General features: G+C 37.0%; 1 protein-coding gene and 1 non-coding gene across 2 annotated transcripts in view; both read left to right on the forward strand.

The window, feature by feature from the left end:
• Positions 1-3,338: 3,338 nt before the first annotated feature.
• Wasl (WASP like actin nucleation promoting factor) overlaps positions 3,339-14,923 on the forward strand; it is a 74,039-nt gene continuing 62,454 nt past the window's right edge. The window contains exon 1 of the mRNA XM_005333934.5: positions 3,339-3,839. Within this exon, the coding sequence (XP_005333991.1) occupies positions 3,726-3,839 (114 nt within the window). The 5' untranslated portion in view covers positions 3,339-3,725. The remainder of the gene's footprint in view (positions 3,840-14,923) is intronic.
• Positions 9,410-9,533, forward strand: LOC120892098 (small nucleolar RNA SNORA57). Its single transcript, XR_005736758.1, has one exon. It is a non-coding gene; the product is annotated as a small nucleolar RNA SNORA57 (small nucleolar RNA).

Here is a 14,923-nt window from a genome sequence, read left to right on the forward strand (position 1 = left end):
ATAAAGAAGAATGACACTTGCCAGTAAATGGATGGATCTGGAGACTATCATGCTGAGTGAAATAAACCAATCCCCCCAAAACAAAGTTGAATGTTTTTGCTGATATGTGGAAACTAAACCACAATAAAGGGGGTGGGGAAGGAAGAAGTGAAAGTTCAGTAGGTTAGTCAAAAGAGAATGAAAGGAAGGAGCAGAAATAGAAATTAAGATGGTAGAATAAATCTAACATAATTCTCCTATGTACAAATATGAAAATATCTAAGTGAATCCCACCATTGTGTACACTCACAAGAATGGGTCCTAATAAGATATATTCCTAATAAGACATATCCCATGCTTGTTTAATTTTATAAAAGTAGATTTTGCTGTCATGTTAAATTAAAAAGAACCAATTAAAAAAAAGATTGAGTACCCTTGCTAAGTGAAATAAGCCAATCCCAAAGGTCGAATGTTCTCTGATATGTGGATGCTAACACACAAGGGGTGGGAAGGGGAAGGACATAAGTTCAGTTGATAATGGATAATGAAGAGAAGAGAGAGGGAATGAGTTGGACACAACTTTTCCAAGTTTGTATATGAATACACCACAGTAAAACTCCACATCATGTACAACCACAAGAATGAGATTTAGTAAGTTACTCTGCAAGTATGAATTTTACATCAAAATATACTCTACTGTCTTATGTATCTAGAAAGAACAAATTTTAAAAAAGAACAGGAAAAAAAATTGCTAGGTTTTTCTTTTTTCTTGTGCTGGGATTGAACCCAGGACTTCACACATTCTAAGCACAAGCTCTTGCACTTAATTGCATTTCCAGCCCCTGAATTTTTATTGATTACAGAATAATAGGATTCCATTTCTAGATTTACAATATTAAAAATGCTTTGCTATTTTGACATATGGGGATATACACATAGCTGAGTTTTCACAACATATAGCCTAATTAGAAATTTTACTGAGAGATTATGCTCCAAATTCACCAACATATATTTCAAGAATTACGTAGTTTTAAATTTGAGGACAGTTTTTGGATAATAAGGCTTAGATAGAGCAGAGTTGAAAATATGTAATTCACTCAACTCTTGATCTTTACCTAAGAGAAAGCTGAACAGACCATAGGCAAGGATGTTAAATAACAGACAACAATAACTTCAGTAGCCACTATGTACCAGGTACATTATGGCCATCTTATTTTACAACTCTGAAGTATGAATAACTATCCCTATTTATACTATACCTTTATAAAACAGAAATTATTTTCATTTTACAGATAAAGAAACTGAGCCAGAAAAGAAACGTTTCTCAAGTCCAAAAGGTTCTAAGAGGAATAAGGAACTTCAATCTGGGCCTATCTGAAGCCTATGCTCTTGGTGTATAGTTGTTGACAGGTTTGAAAAGAGGGCTCAGGAGGCTGAGGCAGGAAGATTTAAGCTCAAAGTCAGCCTCAGCAACAGTGAGGCACTGGGCAACTTAGTGAGACCCTATCTCTAAATAAAATACAAAAAAATAGGGGTGGGGATATGGCTCAGTGGTATAGTGCTCCTGAGTTCAATCCCCAGTACACATCCTGCCCCCCCCAAAAAAGAAAAAGAGGGTCCTAATTTCTATCATTTATCAAGAATGTGTAATGCTTTCTGTTGTCACTGTGCTTTCAACTTGGAAGGGGTGCATTTTTAATAAATGACAAACCGATTTATTTTTTGGGTTTCTATTACTAGTCTGTTATTCAGAGGCAACCCCAGGTTTACATTTTTACTACCTTCCTAAACCCAATTTTATATTTTATAAATAACTTTTTTTTGCTCACTTTTCACCTCACATTAAACAAATTTAATTTTGAAATATCCATATATAATGTGAGAACTTACAAGGTTATATGCTTTCATTTTCCTTTGAAAATTTTTTTTCCAGCTCAATTTCATAAAGGGAAGCTTTAAAATTTTTCTGTTTTCAAAGTGAATTGAGAATGATTTATTATAACTGTTTAGTACATTAGAGATTTCTAATGGGAGCTGTTAGAGATATTAACATCAGATAGTTGAAAAAGTTGAAGAGAGTTGAAAAGTTGAAAGCTTAATCATCACTGGATAGACGTCTTAAGTTCAATACAACTTTATTAAAACTTTGTAATTAGCAAGTGATGTGTAAAATTCATACAATAAACTCCAATATGCTTAATACAGAGATAAGTCATACATGTTTTATAATTCACAACAGCCCATTTTATTATTTCCATATTCCAAAATTTCATTTTACAAGGGCCTAGTATTTGACTTTCCCAACAAAGAGGGTTAACTTTTAATACTCTGAAACATACAAGTTTTTTTTTTATTCTTTCTTTTTTTTATTGGTTGTTCACAACATTACAAAGCTCTTGACATATCATATTTCATACATTAGATTGAAGTGGATTATGAACTCCCAATTTTACCCCAAATGCAGATTGCAGAATCACGTTGGTTACACACCCACAATTTTACATAATGCCCAATTAGTAATTGTTGTATTCTGCATACAAGTTTTTAAAAAGTTTTTTGAGATTTACTTCTAGGGAGTAAAGCAGAGAAGATATTTTTCTGGATGACATCCCCAAATAGGCACATTAATTTAGCTCATAAAAAAACAAAGCGTTCGGGGTTTAAGATAGAGGAAAAGGTGGGGGAAGGGAATATTTTCCAACTGATGGAGGTAGGGAAAAACAAACGTGTTCAGCGCCCATACAAGAATCTGCGTTTAAATGTTGCAAATACACTTATCCCACGTGCCACGGCATACCGGCAGGGCGACAACGTCTCTTCTCAAGTGCGTTTTTTTGTGACATCCATAAAAATCTCTTCCACAGTCCTGGGAGAGGCCTGTTTGTTCCTTCATTGTCCAGGTCGAAGTTTGGACAAAGTTTGAGAGACGCCAGGCACCTGCGGCTCTGACCGTCACCAGGAGCCAGCAGCACCGGGAGCTCTTTCCAATCTTCGTCTCCAGGTTCCAGCCCTTCAGGACCCGCGGCCTGAGCGCCCTTCTTCCGCCCCCCTGAGAAACTGCTATTCTTGGGAGGGGGACCTGCTGCTCCCCGCTACTACGCCAAGGTGTGCGCCCGCAGAAGGGAGGCAGACTGCTACGCCGTAGTAGCCAGCCCACGTCGTCTCTCCAAGTAGTAGCGGCTGGGCTCGGGTTCCCGAACAGTGAGCAGAGAAGCCGGAGGTCGAGGACCCCACCCGGGACCGCAGACCCTGAGCGACCCGCGCGGCCCGCGCCGGGCCGGAAGAGGGCGGGGTTTCAGGCCGGCCAGCAAGGCCCGCAGCCAGCCGAGAGGTTACTCTCAGGCTCCAGGCCGCAGCCGCAGCCGCGCGTTTCCGGCGCGCTCCCCCGCGTCTTGCGTCCCGTGGTCTCGTCCGCCCCCGCTGCCATGTTGGATTGTGCGGCCGCCGCCGCTGCCGCCGCCGCGGGAGCGTTGGAGGAGGAGTTGGGATTTTAGCGCAGTCGCCGGAGTGCGAGGACAACGGCCATCCGGCCCTAGCCTAGCCGGGCGGGAGCTGGGAGCTTCCCTTTCTGAGTACGGCCCGAAGGCGGCCTGCCGTCAGCTTCCCCCTTCTCTTGTCCTCCTCCCTGCTCCGCGGGAGCTTCGGGATGCTGCTCATCTGAATCCCTCTGCCCGCCCCTGTCACCGAGAGGGGAAACGAGCTCGCCCAAGAGACGGCCCTGGACTCCCAGCCCCGCCGGCGAAACCATGAGCTCCGGCCAGCAGCCGCCGCCCCCGCGGAAGGTCACCAACGTGGGGTCTTTGCTGCTCACCCCGCAGGAGAATGAGTCCCTCTTCACTTTCCTCGGCAAGAAATGTGTGGTCAGTGGCCGAGACCCCCGTCGCTACCCGGACGTTACCTTTTGGGCCTGGGCTGGGGGACCGGGAAGTGGGAATAAGGAAGGAGGCGGGAGCAGTGTAGGGAAGGTCCCGCGGCCACCAGGCCTCCGCCGGCCCGAGCCCCGCGGCGGCGCCCTTGTCCTGCTCCTTGGGTTCGGATCGGAGCGGCCGGACGCCGCCTCCAGAGCTGCTGAGGAACAAGGGAGTGTCAACCTCCGCAGGCCTGCCCTGGAGCCCAGCTTGGCCCGGCTCGGGTCCGCGCCCTTGCTGTTGGTTCAAACTTTACTCTCAGACCACAAGGGATTTTCTTCTTGCATGAGCAGCTTAATTTTTTAACCGAACCCATGTTCTAGCCCTAGCTTCACCTCCTACTGAGGGTACCTTTAACAATGCCAGAGCTTTAAGGAATGCATAGATTGGGGAATGAAGCAGATTGGGTTTTTAATCTCCCTTTAGGATTCTAGGAGGGGATGAATTGATGTGCAGGTTCCTGGACATTCTTGGATCAGTGCAAGGGCAGATAATGCTACTGTTCCCCGTTGCAGAGAGAGAAACAGGATTTCTTTCTCCAGCAATGACGCCTAGGCCTGGTTTCTACTCTCTTCACTGATTCTTTTCTTTTCTTTTTTTTTTTTTTAATCATTGTTGGGAGGGGGTGTTGCTCTCCCCGCAGCCATGCGCAGGGAAACCGCAATCTAGTAGTTTTCGGCCTTTGGGACCCAGAATGATTCTTAGGTTGGTGTAGTGCGGCTGATTCCAACCCCAGATGGCCGGTTGGGAGTGAGCAGTTCTGTGGGAAGGGGAATGGGAATGTGTGTTGTTGACGGAAGCATTCATTACATTGGCTGCTGGCACTTCTGGGGGTGGGGAGGTTCAGCTTCGTGGTGTAGGCCTTGTCGGGATCTTACCGAGGTGACTGTGGGTTGTTGAAATGCTGCGAGGCTCTCTCCCTTTTTTGCTTGCTCTTACCTGCAAAGTATGTGCCACTCGAACCTAGGGAACACTTAGTGAAGTTTCAGCAGACCAGTACCGTTTTGTAACTTATTAATATTATTAAAAATGTCAGAGGACACCTGCTTGTTCAAGAATTGAAGATTGGGACAATTTCTGGAAAGTTATCAGATTGTTAACTTCATAGAAGTTTACTCTGTGTGTCTTGTACCAAACAGTTGGAGACTGAATACTTACATTCAATTTCAGATGTGTTTGTTATTTAAGAATTTAGACTTTGAAGAACACAGTTAACTGATTAGAAAAAATGCAACAAGAGGAGTGTCTCAAAATCAGAATTTTGGGAAACAACTTCAAAGATAATCAGATCCCTCCTCACCTAACGACTTTTTAAAACAAATGAGAAAATGGAGCCAGTGACTCCCAAGTCACACAAGAGTTTAGTAAGATAGAAGTTAGAGAACCAGCAGAACTCCTGATGCCTAGTCCCTTTGTACTTCCCATTATATGATTTTGTTTCATAATAGTTTTTCTTTTTTATTTCCAAATGAAAAAGATGTGTTAAGGGAATAACCATTTCTTTAGTTATCTGCCAGTGGAAAAAAGAAAAAAATACTGGTTTTGCTGATTACTACATTTGTTATGTAGTCTGTATCAAAAAGGAAGTAGTTGTGCTATGTGTTACATACCAGATACATTAACAAGGCAGGAAGGACATTACGTTTATATGCAAGTATACTAATTACTTTGTGTTTACCTGTGGTATTTATTTCTAGTTTCAAAAAAATGACAGATGTGGGAGAATATTAATAGAGAAAAAGCATTGCTTACTGGTTAGCGTAAGTAGGTTGTCCAAAAGAGTGTCACTATTTGGTGCTTAATTTCATTAAGTCATCTATTCTTAATCAATTTTACTTTTTAAATTTCAGTCATTTAAAACCACACTGTTATAGCTGTCTGCTCTTGTGGGATGAAATTGTTGTGAAGATTAAAATTTGAAGTCCTCATTTTGATAGAGGGTAATGTAAGAAAGATATTTTAATTTTTTGGAATGATCTTTTTTCCCTCTCCATGTAGTTTTTCATAGTTTGAAACAATGCCAAAATACACTGTCTTATTATAAATCCAGCAGCAGATTTGCAGGTCAGGCCAAATGTGTTTGCAAGAAATACATTCAGAGCTTGTTCTAAGAATCCGATAAATGAAACCTAAATAGTATAGTACTGGCTTTTGAGGAGCTTCTTTTTCTTGTTCATTCAACAGAACATACCAAGTAACTAAATGTTGAGGTCAAACTCAGGATTTACACCTGTCTTCAGGGAAGCATAGTTATGTCTAAAAAGGGAAACAAAGATGTAAACTGAAGAATGAGTCAGTACTTCTGAGTGATCTATAAGAGGTTGCATGTCACTATGGAAAACACTATCGCTTTGTAGTCAATAAATGTGGGTTCAAATGCTGGATCAGTTTAAACATATTTCTTAACCTTCCTGTAGTAGATTGAGTTTTCTTACCTGTGAAATAGAGATTCTATGTCATGGCGTGATTTTATTGGTTAGAAGGACTGTGTATGAATATATGCAAACTTTTTGTAAAGGTTTAGAGGATCAAAGGAGAGATGGTGTGAGAGGAGATGAGTAAGTTTTTTAGAATGGGCATTATCTGAATATTTAAGATGAATAGGTACTCCTTAGGTTGATCAGAGGTATAAAACATTGTGGAAGTAACTATGTCTACTAATAGTTTGTTGTGAAGTAAGGAGTTTCTGTTTGGGTTCTCAAATATAGATACGCATCAGAATTATTGGAGATCATTAAAAAATGCTAGTTTCAATTCCTAGGTGATATTCAAAGTCACTGAGTCAGAAATGGAGCTTGGGAATTTGTTTTTAGCAAGCTTGACAGAAGATTTTAATGTAAAATCAGTTTCAGAACTAAAGTGTACTGTTCTGATAGGGTAATCCTAAAAATGTCACATTGGAAACTTTGGATATTGTGTTGAAAAAATTAACATTGGAAATTGTGGGGTTTCTTTCAATCTTTATATTTTGTGAGCTAAGTTAAATTAAGTAACAACAGATTATTTTTGTACAGAATTTCTCTTGACTTCTTAAGATATTAAGGTATACTTCATAGTTATAAGAAGGAGATAAAATTGAGAAAGCATTTCACTAGGGAATTGCAGATCAGATTCAAGTTTTAGAATGCTTTGTGGAGGAAAGAGGAGGCAATTTAAAAGGTGGATTGAGGATTGTGAGAATGGAAAAAAAGGTCAGATGAGTGTATATAAAAGTCCTCATTAAATATGTCTGGGGCCTGAATCAAAGCATTTTAGATGGAAATTCAAAGGCAATTGAAAAGATTTGTAGTAGAACTTAGTCCTACCTAAGTATAAAGGGTAAGGGATGGGGATTGCAATAAAGGCAGGCATTGTAAGTACCAGAAGAAGAAATATTCAGCAGCATTTGTATCTCATTAGCTGGAAAGGGGCCTTAATTTTGTGATACTCTGTATTGGTGATTGGTTTCATGGATGAGGTGATTTATTTATTTAATTTTTTGGTGGGAGGTACCCTGGATTAAACTCAGGGGCACTCAACCCTGAGCCACATCCCTACCCTATTTTGTATTTTATTTAGAGACTGAGTTGCTTAACCCTGGCTTTTGCTGAGGCTGGGTTTGAACTCCTGATTCTACTGCCTCAGCCTCCTGAGCTGCTGGGATTACAGGCATGCACTACCACGCCCCCAAGAAGAGGTGATTTATAAGTAAATCTGTTGTTTTGCTATAGTTTTTAAAAATAAGTTTTGTAGAAATTGAGGTTTTATTTATATAATTTGTTATGAACTTTTACATAAAGTCAATAATTCTGATGCCATTCGTTATCTAGTAGTGTTTTCTTAGGAGAACAATGTAAAAAAATGATAAACAAGATTCATAGGTCTTGGAATTAGTTCTGTTGACTTTTGTGTAGTATGGTATTTATATTTTATGATGAGTATGTGCCTTTTTGTCAGGTGGACTTTAGTGTATGCAGTGCTGAATAAGTAAGAAATTGAGGAGTGGGAAAAAGAAAACCTTCAACTCTCCCTCAGTGGCCTACTAACTACTTGTTTTTGTTTAAATCACATATCTTTTAGATAGTAGTTTTAAAATAGGTATAGAGGGAAAGTTGTACTCAAGAGCAATCTTTATTTTAATGTTTGTTGGCCTGAATTAAGAAACTACTGATGGGAAGTTAGGACTGGGAATGTATTTTACCTTGAGTAATTTGGAAGGAGAAAAAAGGTTAAAATTCATGGAGTTTGTAATATACAGAAATGAAAAGGTTCTCTTGTCTAGTACAGGAAAAACCTGAGCATGATAATGTGTATAATTCAGGGTAGACTGTGAGCACAGGAAGAGATTTAGATGAGTCTTAATAGGGTTAGATTATAAATCCTTTTCTGGTAAATTCTAAGCTCTGTAACAATATAGGCAAATTTATTAACCATTATGAACCTTGGTATCTCAGATTGTAAAATGGGCTTAGTCAAGGATTTCAAAGAATAATGCAATAACTACGTAAAATATTTTAAGAGTGCCTAAAGTACTTTGGGAGTTTGGAGAAGCATATGAAAGAAAGTTGTTATTAATGCTGGTTAGTGCTCAGTTTAAATTCCCTGTTACTGGCAGAGATTTTAGAGTATATGAATTCTGTATTACATTTGCTCTGACTTAGGAAGATCATGTCAAACAATTTTATTTAAAGTTAGTTAATATAGAGTATAAATTAAGAGTCAAATAGCTTAAGTATCTTTGGGAAGTTTCTAAATCTTTGAATTACATACACACACCCCAGTTTTGTCTTTTTTTGGTCATCTATTTCTCTTTCTGTTTTGGATATTAGAGATTTTCCTTAAAAATATATCTTTTTTAAAAGTTATATTTAATGTAAAAATAGTATCTTATGAATAATGTCAAATTGTCAATCTAGAAATAAAATGAAGTCTCTTAGAAATAGAAAGCACATTTGTCCAGGACTTTACAGATTCCCCGTAGTGCTTAGAATCTGAACTTCTTAAATATTGACTGAAATACCAAAGAGTTGGTTTTACTTACAGGGCTGCTGAGCAACTTCTACTTTGCGTATTAGTTTTTTAGTCTTTTTTTTTTTTTTTTGAGAGAGAGAGAATATGAATCTTTTTTTGTAGATGGACACAACTCAATGCCTTTATTTATTTATTTTTTTTATGTGGTACTCAGAATCGAACCCGGATCCTGCCTGTCCTAGATGAGTGCTCTACTGCTGAACCACAATTCCAGCCCAATTTTTTAGTCTTCTAAAGCATAATTTTTAAAAGTCTGCATAAAAACTGCTAAGATTTTCAAATGAAACACATGCTTGGTTCACTTATGTCCATATTTCATAATTTTTTAAAAAATGATTTTTATGGAAGAGTGATAATAGCTTGTTCTCATTTTCACTAGAAAAATATAAATTTTGAAAGAGTAGATAGAGAGGTGCTTTGTTATAAATTCTGTCTAGGAATTATAGCTTTGATCCCATAGGTAAGAACTCATCATTATCAATACAGTTCTTTTTTACTATAAAGAATCTGACCCTCCTTTTCTTAGTGGGAACCAGCATGCAGTGCTGCTCCCTATCCTGAAGGAAAGGGCTCTGGCCCCTTCACATCTTCAGTGCCAGCAGTTTCCTGTCTTCAGGTTTAAACGGCAGGACATAAGATTCTGGAGGCAAAAAAGTTCATACATTCTTGTTCACAGTAATAAATACACGTGGTTAAGCTATAAAATGTAATTCTTTTTTGATTATGAAATATCTAGTTATGTTTAGTATTATGTAGTAATTAGAAGGTTGACATTTAATTATTCATAAATACAGTGTATCAGAAATATATCTCATTTTTATTTATTTCATCTGTCATTGTCAGAAGTAGTAGAGGTTTACACCATCATGGTAGCAATATGAAAGACTGAAATTAATTAGAAAACACCAATTTCACTCTGTAGTTGTCTGTTGAATTGAGTTGTAGTTAAGTTGAGATCTGTTTTAAAAGATGAAACATTGAATTGTAGAGAAATGTTGAAGAGGTAAATCTCGAAGAGCCCCCTTTAGAAAATAGGATCAAATGAAAGATTATTTGGTTAATTTATATTTTAATTATTTCAAGTATTGGTTTAATTTTTATCCTTGCCTCTTGGGTTCCTTTGCCGTGGGGATTTTTTTTTTAACTTGATCTGAAAATTTACTGTGGACATCTGTCACTATAAAACTATAAAGCGGTACTCATTAAAGACCTGCCTGATTGAAGCAAAAGGGAAATAGAATTTAATAGCATCTTAAATTCCTGATATGAAGAAATTAGAAATATCACAAACCAAATATACATTAACTTTAGAACAATTAATGTTTCCCAGGTTTCTTATAAAGTTAAACTTTTGTCTTAGATTTGCAAAAGCTAAGACTAATGGGTATTAAGTTCCTTATTTAAATAACTGTGGTTTCAAAATAAAAACCTTAAATACTCCTGAGTACAGTGAATTGCTTTTGATACCATAAAAAGTATGATGCTACCTAAATATCTTTGAAATTTCCATATTGGTAAAGGAACAGTTTGATTTGAATGTAATTCATAAAGCTAGTCAGAAACCCAAATGATTTATTTTTATCAGTGAAATACCAGAAAGTATTGAGTACTTAACTGATAAGCAACACCTTCCCAATATCATAGAGTACCAATAATTAAAAAGAATAATTCAGGGTTTATCTTTCCCTTGATTACTGTATAGCTAGAAAAGACAAAGATTATCATCACAAAAAGATGCTTACTACAAACTAGTGATTATTAGAGATTAGAATATTGAGAGGAGAGGTAGATACAGCATTGTGATATTTGACAGATCATTGAGGGATTTGAATATGAGGACCTTAAATAGTGTTGTAGAATTTATATCAGGAGAAGGAAACAACTCAGTTCAGGTATAGGGAAATGTGTAAGCAAATATTTGAAATAGAAAATGTACATGAAGTGTTTGGAGATACCAAATAAACTGAATGAGTTCTAAGATTGAAGATATTTCCTTGGGGAGATAGTGGACTATAAATCTGCAGAGTAACTTGAGGCCAGATTTTAGAAGACTTTGAACTTCAGTTTTAAGGATTGAGCTTTATTCCCTAGGTTGTAAGAACTGCCAAGTTTCTTGATTTGAGGTTAGTTGGTTTGTTTTTTAGGAGGTGGGTACTGGGGATTTAACCCATGGACACTTTACAACTGAACTATATCCCCAGTCCTGTTTGTTTTTTATTTTGAGACAGGGTCTCACTAAGTTGCTAAGATCCTTACTGATTTGCTGAGGCTGGCCTTGAAATTACAATCCTCCTCCCTCATCCTCCCAAGTCATTGGGATTACAGGCATGTACCCCTGCATGAGTTCCACCACTAAGTTTTTTGATTCAAGAAAAGCAAGTTTTTAGAGATGGGAAAAATCGAAATTGTTATTCATAATATAAACAGTCGAATGTTTTAAAATGTACTAGCTACTTTTCTTATTTGTTATATTAACATAACTGATGTGGGTAAGGAACCTGAATTATAGCAGCATCTGGGGCAAATAAAGGATTATATTGCGGTCTGGGTGTCCCTGGCAGAAACCACCAGTTGCTCACAGTGTTTCTTACCACTTAGTCCAGATATGGTATCTGAATAACCAGTGTATTCACATTACCAATTTTCCAAGTACACAGTAGATGGAATCTAGTTGGTATTGGATGTTTTGTAAAGAAAAATTGGCAATATTCAGTGGGCTGTGTGAATTCCAGATGACAACAGAACTTCTTAGTGGAAATGGCTACATCCTAAGAAATATAGGTTTAGGGATTTTGAATTCTTTACAGAGTGTTGATTATTTAGGCCATGGGAATGGAATTATATTTTTGAAGGTTTCAAGGTCAGGATTGCAGAAGGAAGTAAGTCTAGCCCATATTTAATTTGGTCAGTGCTGGAAAATGATAATTTCAATTACAGTTCAAGAGAGAGAGGGGTGTTCTCTTTAATTCACCAGAAAAAGTGGGATAATACATTTTGTTCTATAACTTAACTTTTTCACTTTGTATATTTCCATGCCCATATATATCGACTGCATCCTATTTATTATTACATTGTGTGCTCTATTACACTATGTGAATGTACATAGTTTATTAATCTCTACTGTTGGGTAATAATTTCCTGGGGCTTCTGTAACAAAGTACTACAAAGTCCTGTAAAAAGTACTATAAAATAGCTGGTTGAAATAACAGAAACTAAAGTGTCTCATGATTCTGGAGACTAGAAATCCAAAATCAAGGTTTTGGCAGGGCTGGTTTGTTCAGGAGGAACTGAGAATCTTTCTGATACTTATCTTAACTTCTGGTAGTTGCTGGCAATCCTTGAGGTTTCTTGGCTTGTAGGTTTATCACTCTGGCCTCTGCCTATTCTATTACATATTTTTCTCTTTTTGTCTCTATATCTTCTTATTTATGAGATCACCAGTCATATTGAATTAGTGTCAACCCTAATGACCTCATTTTAATTTGATTGCACCTGTCAAGACATTTCTTTGTAAGTAATGTCACATCTACATGCTTTCCAAGTATCTTTCTTTGTAGAATAAGTTCTAGGAATAAAATTAAAGGATGCAAGGATTAAAGATATTAATGGACATTTCTTACTGTTTGTCTCCAAACCATTTGCTACGAATTTTACATTTTTATCAATACTAGTTATTAAAAATCTTTTCTTGGTCTGGGGCTGTAGCTCAGTGGTAGAGTGCTTGCCTGGCATGTGTAGGGTACTGGGTTCGATCCTCAGCATCACATAAAAATAAATAAATAAATAAAGGTGTAAAAAAGTCTTTTCTTGTTTTTGATAATCCCCCTGGTGAAACAAATTTCATTGTTTTATAGTTTTTTAGTGAGGTTAAACATCCATGCCTGTTGGTTATTTGTATTTTTTTCTTACATGAATTGTAGGTTTTTGACCTTACACCATTTTTCTGTTGATCATGTGCCCCCCCCCCTTTTTGGTGATTTGAAGGAACTTATGTTTTAGAAATAAAATTTTACATATATTTTATAGCAGTTTGTCATTTGTATTTTGATGAAAATATTTCACTTATTTAACAGGTTTAAAAGTTTTGTGTGGTTATTAAATATAATAATCCTTTGACTGTTGGTTTTTATTTAATACTTTTTATTATTATTTTATTTTCTCATAAGTAATTGTTTAGTGTCATCTCCCATATGGTGTATGTTATATTATATCAAGTTGATCAGTAGTGTTGTTCAGGTCTTCTTTATACATACTGGTTTTCTGTCTGTTTGCTCTAACAGTCATTAAGAGAAGGGTACTGAATTCTTTGTAATTTTATTATTTATATATTTTTATTTTTTATCTGTTCTTTTTTAGATACATGGCAATGGAATATATTTTAACATATATACATAGAATATAACTTTAATTTAGGACACTATTTTTGTGGTAGTACATGATTGTAATTTTGAATGGATCCACTTCTCCTTATAGTTTTATCAGGGTGTTCGGTTTTTGTTTTTGTTTTTCCCTTCTTTTTGTACTTTAAAAAGAATGTTGGTCCATTAGCTCCTAGTTTGCCTTACTTCTTATAGGAAATCAGTTGGCTATGCTTTCCTGTGATTTTTCATTTCAGACATTGTATTTTTTATCTGTAGAAGTTTGATTTGGTTCTTACATTCCATGTTTCTACAACAAGTTCAGTCTTTGCTGTGATTTCTTTAATATATGGAATACAAGTATAGCTATTTTACTGCACATATCTGCTAATTCGTCATGGTGTCAGTTTTTTCTTGATTTATTCTTGTATTCATTGTAGATTATATTATATTGCTTTTTTCTTGCTTGGTAATTTTTCAATGATAAATACTGTAAAATTTAACTTGACTCTTTAAGGAAGTTGGGGCTTAATCCCACATCATGGAGATTAGGGCCTACTTAATTCCTAAGTCCTTGATCATTTTGAGTTTACATTTGTGCTTGGTGAGAGATAGGGGTTTAATATCATTTTGTTGCATATGGCTTTCCAGTTTTCCTAGCACCATTTGTTGAAGAGCCTGTCTTTTCTCTAACGCATGTTCTTGGCACCTTTGTCTAGTATAAGATAATTGTAGTTTTGTGGGTTAGTCTTTGTGTCCTCTATTTGGTACTATTGGTCTAGCAGTGTGTTTTAGTGCTAATACCATGCTGTTTTTGTTACTGTTGCTCTGTAGTATAGTTTAAGGTCTGGTATAGTGATGCTATCTGCTTCACTCTTCCTGCTAAGGATTGCTTTAGCTATTCTGGGTCTCTTATTTTTCCAGATGAATTTCATGATTGCTTTTTCTATTTCTTTGAGGAATGTCACTTCCTTAATAAAACTCCTGTGGCATAAGAAGTAAAATCAAGAATCAATAAATGGGGTGGACTCAAACTTAAAAGTTTCTTCTCAGCAAAAGAAACAAATCTGTGAGGTGAATAGAGAGCCTACATCCTGGGAGCAAATCTTTACCCTTCACATATTGGTATATAAAGAACTAAAAGAGCTAAACACCAAAAAAAAACAAAACAAAACAAACAAAAACAAAAACAAAACCCAAATAACCCAATCAATAAATGGGCCAAGGACCTGAAGAGACACTTCAGAAGATGATATACAGTCAATCAACAAATACATGAAACAATGTTCATCACTAGCAATTAGAGAAATGCAAATCAAAACCACTCCAGTCAGAATGGCAGCTATTATGCATACAAACAACAATAAGTGTTGGTGAGGATGTGAGGAAAAAGGTACACTCATACACTGCTGGTGGGACTGCAAATTGGTGTAGCCAATATGGAAAGCAGTATGGAGATTTTTTGGAAAATTGGGAATGGAACTACCATTTGACCAAGCTATCCCTCTCCTCCATCTATACCCAAAGGACTTAAAAACGGCATACTACAGGGACATAGTCACATCAGTGTTCATAGCACCACAATTCACAATAGCTAAACTGTGGAACCAACCTAGATGCCCTTCAATAGATGAATGGATTAAAAAATGTGCTTGGGGCTGGGGTTGT

Source organism: Ictidomys tridecemlineatus, chromosome 2, assembly GCF_052094955.1.
Source record: "Ictidomys tridecemlineatus isolate mIctTri1 chromosome 2, mIctTri1.hap1, whole genome shotgun sequence".
NCBI classification, from domain to species: Eukaryota; Metazoa; Chordata; class Mammalia; order Rodentia; family Sciuridae; genus Ictidomys; species Ictidomys tridecemlineatus.